Source organism: Rhynchophorus ferrugineus, unplaced genomic scaffold (genome assembly GCF_030347505.1).
Source record: "Rhynchophorus ferrugineus isolate W39M unplaced genomic scaffold, kcgeb_rfMv2 rfM2, whole genome shotgun sequence".
Taxonomy (NCBI): Eukaryota; Metazoa; Arthropoda; class Insecta; order Coleoptera; family Curculionidae; genus Rhynchophorus; species Rhynchophorus ferrugineus.
In genome coordinates, this window is record NW_027472581.1 from 77,928,356 (window position 1) to 77,945,746 (window position 17,391).

General features: G+C 29.5%; 1 protein-coding gene across 5 annotated transcripts in view; it reads right to left on the reverse strand.

The window, feature by feature from the left end:
- Positions 1 to 17,391, reverse strand: part of LOC143191351 (protein kinase C-binding protein NELL1) — a 204,292-nt gene that overhangs the window by 29,159 nt on the left and 157,742 nt on the right. For all 5 annotated transcript variants that reach the window (XM_076396310.1, XM_076396311.1, XM_076396308.1 and 2 more), the window contains exons 5-8: positions 11,536 to 11,691; positions 9,704 to 9,832; positions 5,119 to 5,212; positions 4,026 to 4,214 (exon numbers count right to left, since the gene is read on the reverse strand). In XM_076396310.1, coding sequence (XP_076252425.1) covers positions 4,026 to 4,214; positions 5,119 to 5,212; positions 9,704 to 9,832; positions 11,536 to 11,691 — 568 coding nt within the window. The remainder of the gene's footprint in view (positions 1 to 4,025; positions 4,215 to 5,118; positions 5,213 to 9,703; positions 9,833 to 11,535; positions 11,692 to 17,391) is intronic.

A 17,391-nucleotide genomic window follows, 5' to 3' on the forward strand; every position in this document is an offset into this window, starting at 1 on the left:
ACTTCTTGGCTGATCTAATGTTCACTGACGATGCAGATGTTAAAGCTTGTAGAATGGTGTGTAAACTCACAAACTTCTGTGGCGAAATCGAATTGCAAATTGCAAGGAAGAAAATATAATCATTAAGGGCATCGAAAACGATTTGAAAAATAGGATACCAATATTGTCCGAAGACATAACAGCTACCGCCGATCGCCAAATGAACCGAGATTTAGTGAATAATGTTCGAAGTTCTGTGACTCCAACAGCATTGATTGAAAAATAGATACTCTCCCCAAGTTATGGATTGATAGTTCTATATATATCCTGTATGGATTGATAATGCTGACAAAAAAACACTTTTTATAATTTTCTCTATAAACTTGTCATGCAAAAACAAAAAAATACTGCCAATCGAACCAGCAAAGCTAACGAATTCCCTTTACTTTTTCATTTACGTATATTGTATAAGTTGATATATATTTTAATCAAGATCAGAAAATTATATATGTATTAAGTAATCTTCTCTAACCAACTTCAAAAATACAAATTCTATTTATCACAGCAAAAGTATATTTTCATTCATTAAATATGAAAACTGATCTAACATGAATTAGTTTAACAAGGTAAACTGCATCAATATCAATTAACAGATATAATGGAAAAGATTCGTTGAATCTGTAGGTAACGAAACTTCACAATTAGCGTCCATGATTGATGATGACAGAACAATGAAGATAAATAGAATGTTAATTCGAACAGATAGACTTGCTTCAATTGAGACGCCTTTCAAAAAATGATTAGAATGGAAGTTAGGATATGTTAATAAATTAAATACGACGAACATTACAATACCATGATAAGTGAAAAGGGTTTAGAATTGTGTTCTTTCGTTTTCCACCGCCATAACGTAATCATCACGCAACTTTATCCGAAATAAATTGAATTCATAAATAACGTCGTGTTCTTTCGTTTACCTTCCGATCGTTAATCATATTTACTCGAAATAAATGTCACAAAAACGTAAATAGTTCCAAATGTCAATAGACACACGGAATAATGATTGCTTAATAAAATATATAACCGAGAATAGGCTACAAAACTATAACGAAATTACCAGTTCGTTGTGTTTTATAATATTAAGGACATATAAATCAACTTAAGTTAATTTAATTTTAAATACTTTAGAATTAAATTTGAAAATATATCTAAGAGCACTTAATTAAGGTAAAATAGTATAAACATTATTAATTTTAAATGCTACAAAAAACTGCTCTATTTTGAAGCCAATAACAGAAAAAGTTTGAAAAAATTATTACATTTAGTCGCGCATTGAAGGAAAACCTCTATTTACCCCGCCCTATTCACCTAAGTTAGCTCCGTAAGACTTTTGGCTGTTCCCTCAGCTGAAAAACAACAGTAAACAAAATAATATGAACACCTGACATATACATGTTATTTCAAATTTATTGATATGATGTTGGGCTACGATTTACTTTTCAAACATCTGAAATCCTTGTACCTTAACAATTGCCAGTTTACTCCCCAATCTCTGCTCGAAAATTCACCATAACGGTTAACTTTGGTTATTACAACAGGAGCTGTATTTCATCAGCCCAAAGCCAGGCCACATACATCCATCGTGTATCAGAATAAATAACGATAACAGCAATCTCAATTGGCCTTTGCAAATAGTATAGTATTCCCCAGGAGACAAAAAGGTTTTTACAGAATTATGGAATTCTCAACAGTAAAAGAGGAAAGACCCAAGTCCCACCATGAATCAAGGACCCGAGGATGGAGCTGGACGTAGATATTCGAAGACCTCTTCTTTCTCCAGGCTCCCTCGAGTAACTGTGTCGTCTCTTCACGGGCTCGGCAGAAGCTGCTGAAGCATGATTGGAACGTTCTTATGCATTCGCCTTATTGACCGGAACTAGCACCAAGTAATTACCACCTTTTCTTGTCCATGGTAAACTATTTTTCTGGTGCTCTACAAAAAACTGCTCTATTTTGAAGCCAATAACAGAAAAAGTTTGAAAAAATTATTACAGTTAGTCGCGCATTGAAGGAAAACCTCTATTTACCCCGCCCTATTCACCTAAGTTAGCTCCGTAAGACTTTTGGCTGTTCCCTCAGCTGAAAAACAACAGTAAACAAAATAATATGAACACCTGACATATACATGTTATTTCAAATTTATTGATATGATGTTGGGCTACGATTTACTTTTCAAACATGTGAAATCCTTGTACCTTAACAATTGCCAATTTACTCCCCCAATCTCTGCTCGAAAATTCACCATAACGGTTCCATTATGTTGAGGCCTGGCAAATATATTGGTCAGTGGAGATATAATAAATTTTTCGAATGTATGGGCACATAATCATCCTGGAATAGGCTAGTCTTTGACAGCAATATGTTAGTCATAGTAATAACTTCATCAATGGGTATATCGAGATATTGATTCGCAGTAATCCGGCCAGTGATGTGAGTGGGAATATGAATGAAATAATAACGAAACCTCTCTCATGCTTGAGTTTAGAAATTCTATACTATTTCTCTTTGCTAATGATGTTTTACCATATTTTGTGTATGTCGTTATTACAATGGACGCTGAAACTCATGAAACATTAAACAATCCAGCTACTTTCATTAAAGACGCACCCGCTAAGCGATCTTAGTAGTTAACAACAAAGAGCAAATAATAGGTAATTAGAGATGTGAACAGGAAAACTAAGGAACAACATAAACTACATCCAGAGTGACTCAATTTATACAAATTTTTGTGATAGTTATTTCCAGAGTAAAGGAAGTACATCGTTCAAGAAGACTTGGATGTATCATTGTAATATGTTGATGTTGTCGTTGATGATGTTGATGTTAAACAACCAAAAATTGATTGGACAGTAACTAATGACACAATAACTTACTTAATTAAATTAATTGACAATTTCAATCTTTATTGCTGATACTGATGCCTAAGCAATTAGTAATATATATATATATATATATATATATATATATATATATATATATATATATATATATATATATATATATATATATTATTATATATATATTATATATTATTATATATATTATTATTATATATATAATACAATTATTATATATAATTACAATTGAGTTAATATAAATATAAGGAATCAAAATTGGCATCAACAATGCAGAAGAAATATGTTAATTATACCTTTTGACCAGCAAAGACTTAGATATTCATTTATATTATAACATATTAATTACAATTCAGTTATTGTAAATATAACAAATAAAAATTGGCATTAATAATTCATAAGAAATAATTATACTTTTAGTTCCATTTCTAATATATTAATTACAATTGTGTTAATATAAATAAAAGGAATCAACATTGGCATCAAAATTGCATAAGAAATAGTTGTACATTTTGTCGAGCATAGACTTGGATATTAATTTATATTATAATATATTAATTACAATTCAGTTAATATAAATATAATGAATAAAAATTGGCGTTAATAATTCATTAAAAAAAATTATACTTTTAGTCCAGCACAAACTTGAAAATTCTTTTATAATATATTTATTACGATTCATTTAATATAAATATAACGAATCAAAATTGATATGAATAATTCATAAGGAATAATTATATATTTTGTCCGACACAGACTTGGAAAATTAACCTTTAATATATTAATTACAATTTAGTTAATATAAATATAAGGAATCAAAATAGGCATCAATGCATAAGAAATATGTTAATTATACATTTTGTCCAGCACAGACTTGGATATTATATTATAGATTATATTATATTTTGTATAATTGATATTATACATAACATAAAAATAACGAATAAAAATTGGCACCAAAAATTCATAATAAATATTTATCTACAAATATGAGAAATAATTTTTATTCCCAAATTAAGAATATATTATATCCGGTATTGTAATGTTCATCGACTATAGTGTTAAACATTCTTAATTACTGGTTTATATCTTTCATATGATTACATATGATTGACCAACAAAAATACTTACCTTGACATATTTTACAACAGCTACCAGATACGGATAATTGTTGTTCGACGGGACAGCTCAAAACTGGACAATCCTTTGGATCCAGGACCTTACAATCCATCGACCCATCTATGCAAGTACAGTCTTTGCATTTCTCGATCGTCACTACATCTCCATGATCATACATTTTACCGTTGAAGAAACATTCTTCTACAAATCAGAAAAACAATGTCAGTTAATTAATAGAACTAACTAGTTCACTATATTTAAAAAATTATATAATTAATTTGCATTTGTTTCAGTTGGTCATAATAAGTAAATGAGAAATTGTTGAGAATTGAAACGAAATTCCTAAATAGAATATCGTTGCTATATAAAATTTAGTACAAAAATAGTTCAATAAATGTTTGAAGAAAGTAGGAAAAATATAATGAACAAATATGTCATTTACCGCAAAAAAAACTAAACAAGTATTATTTTGTTCAAAGAGTGAGTGACAAATAAATTGCTAATAATACGAGAACCTTTAAAACCGAAGCATAAAATAATTTGGAATACATTCATAACAATCAATGGAGAATGCATCACTAAAATCAGATAGTGAAAGATGAAAAATGTTTTTCAAAATTACAACTTCCAATAAATAAATAAAAACAACTCTAATATCAGAAGAGTTGGAGATCGTCAATAATAAGTTCTGTTACACTTAACAGTTAATAGATAAGAGCGATACTATTTCTTTTATAGTTTAGTTCATTACCTTGTAATTCTGAATATAAATTGCTAATTAAAAAAACATTTCTGGAATTGTATCTTAATTTACTGAAACGTTCACTTTTAAAATGTGGTTAAAATAGGGTTAACCTTATCAGGCTACATTATGCAAAAATACTCATTTGCTATTTTAACCCTGTTGTACACATTCATGAATTTTAAAGCAGATAAACCTATTTTAAAGTAGAAAACGTAATAGAACTTAACAAATAAAAGTAATAAGTATTTTATAGACTAATTTAATTACTAATATGATCAAAAATTTTTATATTAAATTTTTTTTTATTTTAAAATTATTTATATTCTAAAATGTCAAGGAAGTTTAATATCAATAACTTACTTAAACACGTTTCACAACATTGTCCTTCAAGTCTAACTGGATGCTTGCAATCTGGTATGGCACATTTTACAGGATGACATTTTATTTCTCCTTCCTAAACCAAAACAAGAATTATTACTATAACGTATATACAGAAATGACTTATAGACAAAAATATATACAATTTAATGATTATTACATAACGCATGGGTTGAAAAGTCCCGGGCGTAACAAGGAAACGTGTTTTTATTTGTGCACAATTGGTTTTGTTCATCAACGTAATCACCATCAAGAGCCATTCGGTCCAGCGCCGCTCTAACATTTCAATACCACTTTTGTATCGTTCTACATCTATCTCTATAAGAACTATCTATATCTCTATATTGTAACTATCTCTTGCCTCAAAATAGGATTGTCACCAGTCCAGTGAAGTGATGGATCCGTGTTTCATCCATTATCACATATCGATGCAAAAATTCCGGTTTGGTAAGTTTAAACATGTCTCTGCTCAGAATCGTCAACATGTTGTTGTTTTGGTCAACAATGAGCAAACGCGGCACCAATTTTAAACAGCTTTCTCACAGTCACATGCTCACGCAATATAAAGCCAATACATTTTTTTGATATCTTACGACATTAACTCATGCAACTTCATATTTCGATCATTCAAAAGGATTATTTTGGAATTTTTTGATGTTTTCTGGTGTTACCACCTAAGTTCCGGAAGTAATATGATATTAAAACACGAAATTCTTTTTGATTCATTGTTTTGAAAATAACAACAGTAATGTCACTCTTACCACAATAACTCACAAACTTGTGGGTAGAATATTATGAAATTTTAACAGCTTTCTTTTAAAATTTAGTATTAAGTAAAAAGGCGGCGAATGAAATAAAACTAGCGCCATCTATATGTTATGCCCGGGACTTATTTTTATATTAGGTATTCCCATTCTTATACTAAAACTAATTTTTATACGTTTTACCAATCACAGCTATTCTGAAAGTTTTCTTTAAATTATTAGAATTTTATTTATTATGTATACAGTCTAAGGTAGTCGGAATTTATGAAATGCTTCATCATAATCCCAGCTATTTAGTCTGCCTTTAAAATTGATGATTTTGATACCTATAATATGAAAGTCTCAGTAAAAGACAATAATAAGTTCGAAGATGATCAGTTGTAAGGGTTACTGAATCCAAATGTGGACTCCAGATAAACCCCATGATTTAGGAAGCATTATGCAAGGCATTTAAGTATTCAAAATTCATTCATATCAAACTAACCACATCCCACCATGGTTTTTTAACAAAAAAATTATAGAAGTTTTTCATTTTATATTGTATATTACTTTGTGGTGAAAACTAGATCAACTGTGATAATTCGTTTTGAAATGTGCACTTTGATGGAATTATCGAAAAGGATACGAGCTGCAATAATATCAAATGAAACCATAATTGTTGAAATGTACCAAAGTCAGTTGAATACTATTAATGAAGAATTGCTGCAAAAAAGACTAGTAAAGCGAGAACAGATTTAAGACTTTACTCTTGCGTTACAAAGTTCGGCTGCAGGTCTTAGGAGTTTTGAAAATTACTTTACTGAATTTTAAATAGAAATGTTCAGCACACTCAGCATATATACACAGTATATTTACTGAATTTGGCGCCTTCTGATTAAATCATTTTTGTCCTGGAAAAATCCCTGGCGTAACAAAGAAAACGGGTGTTCTTTTTGTTCAAAATTGATTTTATTCATCAACGCAATAATCCCCATCAAGAGCCACATGATCATTCCAGCGCCGCTCTAACATTTTAATACCACTTTTGTAGAAGGATTTATCTCTTGTCTCCAAATAGGCTTTAGTTTCAGCAATAAACACTCGAGCATTTTTTTGTGATCTGCGAACAGCCGGTAGTTGCCGAGAGCCAAATCTGGCGAATACGGTGGATGTGGGAGCAACTAGAAGATCAATTGATGCAGTGTTGTCATTATTTTGATAGACTTGTGACACGCTGCGTTGTCTTGATGAAGCATTTTTTTTCTTTGTCATATGAGCTCGTTTCTTTACAATTTCGGCTTTCAAATGCTCCAATAACGCTATATAATATTCACTATTAATGGTATTTCCGTTTTCAAGATAGGCGATGAGTATTACACCACGCACATCCAAAAATACCGAGGCCATAACATTACCAGCCGATTGATGTACATTCGGGCGTTTTGGACGAAGTTCACCGATGCAAAAATTCCAGTTTGTTATGTTTAAACATGGCCTAGCACTGCTCATAATTATCAACACATTTTTGTTTTCGGTGAGTCACATGCTCATGCAATATAAAACTAACAAGTTCTTTTGATATCTTTACAATATTTACGCTAACCCACGCAACTTCACTTTTCGATGATTCAAAATTATTTTGTGATATTTTTTGATGTTTTCTGGTGTTACCACCTCATTTGGACATCAACTCCATCATCGGTGTCTCTACGACCACGTTTGAAGTCAGAAAACCAACGTTTTATTGTTGCTTCTGATGGAACGGTGTCCTTGTAACAGTTTTCAAGTCATTGCTTTGCATGAACGGTATTTTCCCATCGAGAAGTAGTGTAAAATTAAAACACGAAATTGTTTTGGATCCATTGTTTCGAAAATAACAAAATAGTGTCACTCACAAATACTCACAAACTTATGAGTAGAATATCATGAAATGTTAACAGCTCTCTTTTGAAGGTTAGTGTCAACTGAAAAAACGGCGAATACAATAAAACTAGCTATGACTATATGTTAGGGACTTAACAGCCTTTGTGGTAGGACCATCGATTTTGGTAGATACGTTATGAAGAGAATCAAAACCCAAACTATTCCATCCACTTTTATAGAAAATCATGCCAGATATTTTGAGTAAGTCAAGCAAATTCTTCTCTATAAATGCCTCTTTATAATAATTAATACACAATAATTATACATAATAATTAATTCATAATTTATAGTATACGTTACTTATATGTTAAAATATATAATACCAACAGTAGATGTTAAATAAAGAGCCATAAAAATATTTACGGCTGATATAATCCCGAGATATAACATAGGATAATGTCATATAAAATTATGGTTCTATATTTCTGTTGCTGCTGACTTTTATTCCTTATATACTGGAAAATGATAATACTGTTTTATTATTTCCGATTAAATTTATAACATAAATTTATAACGGAATAATCTAGAAACAACAATAAAACTATTTCGTTTTATAACAGTATTTTTTCTTTACAAAGTATTTGGATTAAGATTCTTTAAAATATTTTTCCAGACAATCTAAATGTTTAGGATATTTGATATAGATGTGAATACGTTTCGGAGCAACATATTTGTTATTACAATTAGTTTTCAATTTTAACAATACCTTGATGCTTGAGTCTCTAGGTATCTATTAATGATACAAATATTGTTGTAATTTTATGGCAGTTTAGATGTTTTATAACGTTGATTTAATGTATTAAAGCATTATTTTGTATTGTGTGCTGTTGATACGACATATGAACATAAAATCGTCTATAAAGGATATTCTGACAAACTTGCTTCAAATAATAATAAAATATTCATGATAATAGAAGAAAGCACCCAATATTGATAAATAAAATAAAAGTGATCATCACCATTTTAAAATACCAATAAAAGTAGACTAAGCCGAAATAAAGCATAATTAAGATAATAGATCGAATAATATGGATTTACTTATTATAATTTTACTGACTAACGTAATTCGAACTTTTAAGATTTTACAATAAATTATATGAAATTATTTTATATTATGTAGCTAGTAACTAATAATATCGAATACCTTATTCGCTTATCTCAATTATGATCAACAAGAAAATATACTTGATAAAATTTGATATACGAGTCGTTTATAGAAATTAAAAAGGCATTTGCCAATTTTCTTATCTTTAAATCCATTAAAAAGAGCATCTATAAGTTGCAGTAACTTTGTATTTCCATTGATATAGCACTAAAGAAACTAATTTTATATATGACACCGTTATTATGCACTGATATCATAAGTGGTTAGACTAGGTTGGGAGCAAATAAATAGCACAAAATAATTTTACGACACACAAGTGTTTAGAGACGTAATTAATATAATTTATTGTATTCGTCTTAGGGATGCCTAAAAAATAACAATATGTATATATAAGATATTTTTGACTTATATTATTTTGACCGATATATCGATATTTTCTGCAGACAATATTTTTCCATATATTTAAAAAAAAATTAAAGATATTTCCAACATAAAAGTGGTACTTAATTTTTAAAGGCGATATTCCATTATTTGACTGACTTTATACGTTTTTATATGGTCTAGTTGAAAAACGCTTCTCTTCTTTTATATGGATAGCTACCAAATTTCACGTCAGTACATTAATTTTTCATAAAGCCTTAAATTTACGAAAATATCCACAAAAGTAGTTCACGGTCCTATAATAATTTTGTGTGAATTTTCACTCATTGCAATTTTGCATTTGCAATGGTAAAATATAACTATTATAGTCATAAGTAGACTACTTTCTAGGTGTATGGTTATAACAACATCTTACCTTACAGGAACATATATCACAATTTCTTTGCCATGTTGATCCGTCAGCGTGTATCGTGTCATTCAGTCGACATGATTTTTGACAGTCACAATCTTCCACCATCGTTAGTCTCATCTCAGCGTTTGCTAACTAGAAGAACCCATTATGTAGAACAATATTACGGGATGTGCATTGAGTATTGAACATTACTTGTATTAAATTAAAAAAAGGTATTAATACATTACCAGTTTTCTAGTAATAGTTGGTATCAATAAATTACTTAACGAAAGTTATAAAATATACAGTGATTAAAAATAGCAATACGTAAAAATCGTAGTAATGTTCATTACATATTTATTCTGGCAGACCAAACAATTAACAGGGAATAATATAATAGAAGTCTATAAATAAATTTTAAAGATTTGCGGCGGATGGTGTTACTGTGTATTAAATAGTATCAAACGTAACAAAATGTCTTTTCAGTGTGTTGAGAATGTCCGAACTTGTGCCGAGTTTACAATTCAAGAACGTTTACAGAAGCAGCTCGATCATACGATCAAGTGGTTCAAATTTTGGAGGTTGCAAATCAACCCCCTAAAAACCCAGGACATCATTTTATATAAGAAGCGTTACGCCCTGCGCGTCTCGCAACTTAAGTTCGACATCGCAACAAATACATGGCTGGATAACGTCACGTACCTAGGTCTCCACTTCGACCGATAGTTGAGTTGGCATTACCAAATCCAAAAAACAATCCAGAAAGGTTCAGGGATAACAAACCTGCTATCTTCTCTGATGTGCCCTTCTAGCAGACTTCTCATCTCCATCAAATGCTTATTTTACAAGATGTTAATTCATAATCAATAATCAATCATGATCAAACTCAGCTCAAGTTCTTTTGAAAACGCGCTTGATTGTGAGCTGATCGACATGCTGGGAGAACTCTGTGAGCAACGCTTCACTCTTATGAAGGCATCAAAAAATTGGCGGATTTATGGATAGCCTCAAAAGATACAACGATCTCTTGGGATAGAATTGCCTAAAAATATATTAATTTGAGTGAAGTTATTTGTTCCAGGATGTCCTAATTAAAGACAATTCTTTTTCCTTCCGCAACGTCCTATTCGCCTATTTTATCTATATCGAGCTTTTAAATATTTTAGATTAAGTTCAAAAGGATCGGCTTGAAAGAAATTTAAATCCGATTACAGAATTCGAATTCAGCAACTGAACGTTTTTGTATGTTTTTAATTAAAAAAGAAGAGCTTTCGGTTAAATGAGAATAAAGCTGAACAATCCCTTCTTGTGTATAAAATAGAGAACCATTATATGTTAACCGAAAACCAAAAATATCGCTATTGTCACAAAAAGTTAGCTACATAAAACTTGATGTGCTTAAATGTTTAGAACAGGATTTCTATTTTTCTGAGAATGGTGTTTATCGAAGCAATAATCATTATAACTCGAGATGCAAGATAATAAAACCATTATTTTCTAAATTTATAGAGCAAATATAATATTATAACCCCTATGTAGTTCAAAGTCTGTCATTTATTAAATCAACAGTTTTAATAACATATAAACTAAGCCAGTCAAATATACTAGTATAGATTTAAATTTAATTAACTTATAAAATAAAACTACATGATAAATACTTTTTAAAATATCTTTAGCAGAATTATTATAAATTACGATAAATGTTCGTTATAAGTATGTATAATTAATATCAATAATTTATATCCTAATTAAATAATTAGTTATTATTGCTTTAATTATCAATTAAAATATAAAATCCTTCAACTAAAGTTTTATAATCTATAGACTGAAATTTGGCAACAGTCGTTTTATCGTACCTTTTGAGACAACTCTAAAAGTTTTCGTTCTAAGCTCTGTACAGCGTTTTGAACAACTAAAAATTGGCCACACGTGGGACACGTGACGTCTAGTTGGGGACACACAGCCAAAACTCCATGGGAGCCTTCAATTAGCCTCAAGTCTTGTAGAAAACCCTGGAAATAAGAAGAAACTCATTTTAAAATTATTATTTTGCGTAATATCTATATAATAAGAATCCCTTATCACTAAAATAAATTGCCCGAATATAATTTCAATTAGTTAAATAAATTGCATATTATTAAAGTACTTAATTCTAAATTATCTGAATCTAGACATATTGAATCCCTTCTTGGTTATGTATTTTGATGGCGAAGAACCGGCATAATAGTAACTTATATAGTGTCGTAAAAATGAGCATAAGTAAAATCTAACTTTCAATATGATTTTAAAATATCAAGTCAAGAAAATAGCTGCAACTTTATATCGAATAATGGGGTCATAGATCTTTTACAATGTTAGCTTTAACTCATTTGATTGATGCCTTTCATAATCAGTGATCTTCAGGTTAACTTCACCATTTTATTATATTTTAGCATAGCTTATTTCGTAATATATCATATAATTTGATATCATATAAATCGGTCTATTTTAGAATGCAATGAAACAAGTTTCGTGTGAGTTATTAATAAAATCCTTCCTTGGTCAATTTGACCACGTACGCCACAGCTTCTCATCGTGAAATGGAATCGAGTGGGTCAATTTTCAATGATACTATCGCATAGATTCGACAGAATTCAAAAATTATCCTGGGTTATAGATCAGCGAGTTCTTGATAGCCAATTCATGTCAAGGGATGACCATTTCCTTAAATTGTTCATGGAAAATATTCACTGTAGCATCTGTTTTGGCACAGAACTATCAGTTACCATAGTTCGATTACTGTCATTATTGGCAGGATGAGAAAGTATGAACCAATGAGATCACGGACTCAAAATCTAGTTTGATACTAGTGAAACTTATGTAGGTTGACGTTGATTCATATACAGCAATTGTACTTATTACCACAAACATCCATCCAAGAATGTCCTGTTTCCCAAATTGTTCAGCCGAAATTAGGGTGAATTAAATTAGGGTTAATTCTTAAAGTTTCCACAAATTGGAATACATTAACCATAGTAGAGACTACTGGAAAAGAGACTACTAGATATCGGAGACTATATAGTTATATATTAAGGAGATATTTTCGATAGATTTTGGTCATCTCTTCTGAATTTATTGATTTATTGGTGAATGGCATATTGTGATCATATCGGTATGAATTTTTTCTTTTCTTTAGGTGAACAGAGAGAGGAAACATCATGGAGGAAATCAATGTTTATGTCTTTAAAACTTCTATAAAATCTTTAACAAAATTAAGTGCTGTAAAAAGAAATCCACTACTTTTGAATTAAACTCAAGGCTTTATTTCGTAGACCTAGAATTATCTGATTTGCAGCCTTTTTCAACTGGTCTTAAATGTTTAACATCTGAAAAATAGTGAATATATAATGGTAGGACACAGCAGTTTCCACAATTTCGACAATTGACCTTCAACAGTGCGTAGTGTAGTTTTGACAATGTTATTATTGAAACGGAATCAAGAAAACAAAAAAGGCCCAACATTAGTTACATTTTCAGCTACATGTATTGCTTCATCGAAGATTATCGAATTTTATGCCGTAAAATTCAGCGAATTTTTTCTTTGTAGATTTTTAATTCCATCTAGTGTAAATTAAATAGTATTAAAGTTATCTACTGGAAAAATATTCATTACTTTTCCTCAAATGGACTTACCGCATGAAAAATTAATCGTCAAAAAAGTTAAACAAACAATAATAAGAGTGATTAATGTTTAAAAAGCTCCTGGTTATAATTGTATTACCGGTAAAATTTTACAAGAACTACCAGAAAATGGCATAAAATAATTAACATTTATATTTAATGTTATGCTACGAATTAATTACTTTCCTGGCATCTGGAAAGTAGCTAAAATATTAATGATTCCCAAACCAGGAAAAATACCAGAAGATATCACCTCGTACCAGCCTATATATTTATTACCGATAATCTCGAAAGTTTTTGAGAAACTTTATATAAAGAAGCTAAACTATATAATAGAAAAAAGAAAAATTATTCCATAACATCAGTTTGGGTTTCGCAATAAGGTTGATACTATAGAACAAGTGCATAGACGTAAACAAATTAAACATGGAATTAAATGCCAAAAGATATTGTTCGGCTGCTTTCCTAGACATATATTAGGTATTTGACAAAGTATGGCATACGGGCCTCATCCGGACTATCAGTTACTAAAATCGTATCTCATTGATTTAACTGTAAAACAATATATTCAGGAGTTCCGCAAGGCAGTGTACTGGGTCCAATGCTATATTTTCTATATGGAGCCGATCTACCCACTACAAAAATAACTGGCAATACAATACCACAATAACCTGGAGCAAATAAACTGTGGTTAAAGACATGGCACATTAAAGCCAGTGAAAAAATATCCACCCATATAACTTTTACCTTGCGTAGAAGAACATGTCCACCAATAAATATCAATTTCGGTATGCTTTTAGATTGACGCCTGATCTGGGAGAAGCACATAGTCACTAAACGAAAATAACTTGGACTTGATTTATATCAAATGTATTTGCTCATCAGACGCAAATCCAAGTTATGATTAGATACAAGGTATTGCTTTATGAGTCTATACTCAAGCCTATTTGATCATATGGAATCCAACTATGGGGTACCGCTAGCAAATCTAATATATTCATCATTAAACGGTTCCAAAATAAAGTGTTGCATACCATTGTTGATGCTCCGTACTATGTTTCAAATGACACGATAAAACGCGATATTCATTTAGAACTTATAATGAGTGTAATAAGTGTTTCGAAAGAGTGTCAGTGCATTCCAAGGTTCTTGCTAATCAGCTAAATAGGCGACGTGATTATGAAGTGCGTAGACTCAAACGTTTAGCAACATCTGATTTGATTATTAGATATATATACACTCTGGAATAAGATATTGAATAAGATTAATTAATTTAAATAGTATTTTATAAAGGAGATCACTTAATGAAGTGATTTTCTACATGATATATATATATATATATATATATATATATATATATATATATATATATATATAAATACTTTCCCTCTTAGTGGATCTACTACGTCACATGTCTTTAGAGGATTTAGTATTGACAAAAATAGTTTCACATTATACAAAATGGGAATATATATATTCGAATTTTCGAAGTTCCTTCCTTGGTTAGGTTAACCAGGATTTTAGTAAAATGTACCAAAACCATAAGAAAATATTTTATAAAAAATTAACATTGGGAAATTCAATTATTTCTTTCTTTAATTCTCCGACGAAAAATGACAAAACTATAGCCAATAATGCACCATACTTTGAAATAAATGTCAATGCCTTGATCATAAATATATATTACTAGATAAATTACATATACTATGTAAGAAATAAGAGACGAATACAAATTACATTTCTTCTTGACGAACGATAGTGACTCACGCTCATTACAAACAGCATAAACTTAGTGGGAACCCCTTTTGCAGGGAATTGTTAGATTGATCTGGCCCCTTGTATTTTTTCAAATATAGGGAACAAGAAACATTCCGCATAATTTTCCCATTGCTTGGGGTATGACTTCAAGTCTCGTTGCAATCAGTATATAGAAACGATTTTTTCAATCAGATTTATTAGTAACTGCAAGTTGTCTAAATTAGCTAAATCACTTTTAACTTTCTTGAATCAGATCATTTTCTTTCCCCTTCTTTAGTTATATAACCACGAGAATCATTTTGTGTAAAATTATTTAAGAAATTATAAATTATTAACATATTTACGTATATATATTTACATATATAAGATTAACGTACAAATTATCCATTTCAAGATTAATTTTAATACTAGTGCGATAAAAAAAATCATAAGAGGTAAAATAGTATGTTCATTAATGGACCCAAAGCGGTGTTTAGAATTTAGGGAATATTCATAATGAATAAAAGCAACATCTAAAAATATTTTTTACAAAAAAATTGAACCGGCTTCAAAAAATAAATAAGGAACTCACTAAAAATTAAATCAAACTTAAATCTTTAACACAAGAAAACATTTAGAATAAAATATCTACATAGTAATCGTGTAAAGATTACATAGTAATCTTGTCAATAAAGATGTAATACCGCTAACAAATATATAATTTACGAAGATACTTTGTGTTGCTTTGTGTGAGATCTTTAGTTATAGGTTAAAGTAATAAAAGTACGAAACTGTGAACTCAAAACCGCCCTGCAATAGAACCGTGAAATATTTTTTTGAAAATTTTCTAATAAATGGCATTATGTGATGAAATAATTTATAGTTTATAAGTAACCATACTAATTTCACAAGTTTTGTTTAATATTATAAATTATTTTACTGATACTAAGATACGAACGAATTTTTCATCATAATTGAAATACCAATGTTACATCATTGTGTCAGTAAGTCACTGTGTATTGTAGGACGTTACGGTGAACTTACTAAATCGATAAAAATCAGAATTATTACAAGAAAACATTATAGTTAATTAAAATTAATCTTAATTGATGCGTTAACGTTAAACATTGAAAAAAAAACTTGGTGTTTTTTAAGCACAAATGTTTAAAAAATTTATTTTTGCAACATAATTACGTTCAGTCCTATATAAAATTCGTGAAAAAATCTCTCCCACTTTCTTAGTGCCTTAAAAAAGATGTTCTGCTCAATGCTAGATGACATTTCTGTACAGTCTTAACATTCTTATTCAAGACACCCGAAAACGAAGTGATTTTTCGATAATCTTGAATTATGAAAGTATACATTAATGGTAAGAAACATTATAATCTACAGCAGAGGCTCCAAGATTTATTTAGATCCCTTATATCTTAAAAAATTCCAATAAATATTAATTTTTAAAAGACAAATAAACTTATGGTACTCAAACTAATTAAATATAAGTTAAAACTATCATTACATTAACTTAAATAAATTTTTTGATAGAAAAAATATTCGTAAAAAGCGTAAAAAGCCTTAAAACATTAATTATTTTCTAAATTAATATTACTTACATATAGATAGAATTTACAACAAAAAATCGTATTTTTAATTAATCTATGTTTAATTATTAAATTTCTTAATCCTCAAATTGATTAAATTGTATATATAAAATGTAAATAACATATATACATATAATGAAACTAAAATAAAAAAAATCCATTAACGCAAAATGAAACAATATAAAATTCGTAAAACTGTTAGATCGAAGTTTCGTGCCTAATATTTATTCTTACTCGGACCATATTTTCAGAATTATTAAAAAAATATATTCTAAGAAAACTGGGAATGCAAATATCACGTTTGTATTAAATTTTCGCTTTTTTTAGAAATGCAACCAATAACTATATGAAATTTAGTATATTAGTTTTCATAATAAGAAAAATTGAAGAGCTCTTATTCAAGAGTAGTATATAATAAAATATGTAAAACGGACATAAAAGTTAAATAACTCTTGGACAAGAATGAAACAAAATTAAAAGTGTTTGAATAATTTGTGTCCTATTTGAAATACCGGTTCTGAAAAGGATAATAAGAAAGTCGTATCTTATACCAATATAAGTCGAAATCCTTATACTTCACTGCCTGTTAATTATTCAATCCAATATGAAGGAAACTGACAATATATGAAGTCTTTCTTGGTCAACAAAAAGTATTTGAAAAGTTTCCATGTTTAACAGTTTATGTGAGACAGTAAAATTAGGGATCAACAGTGAACC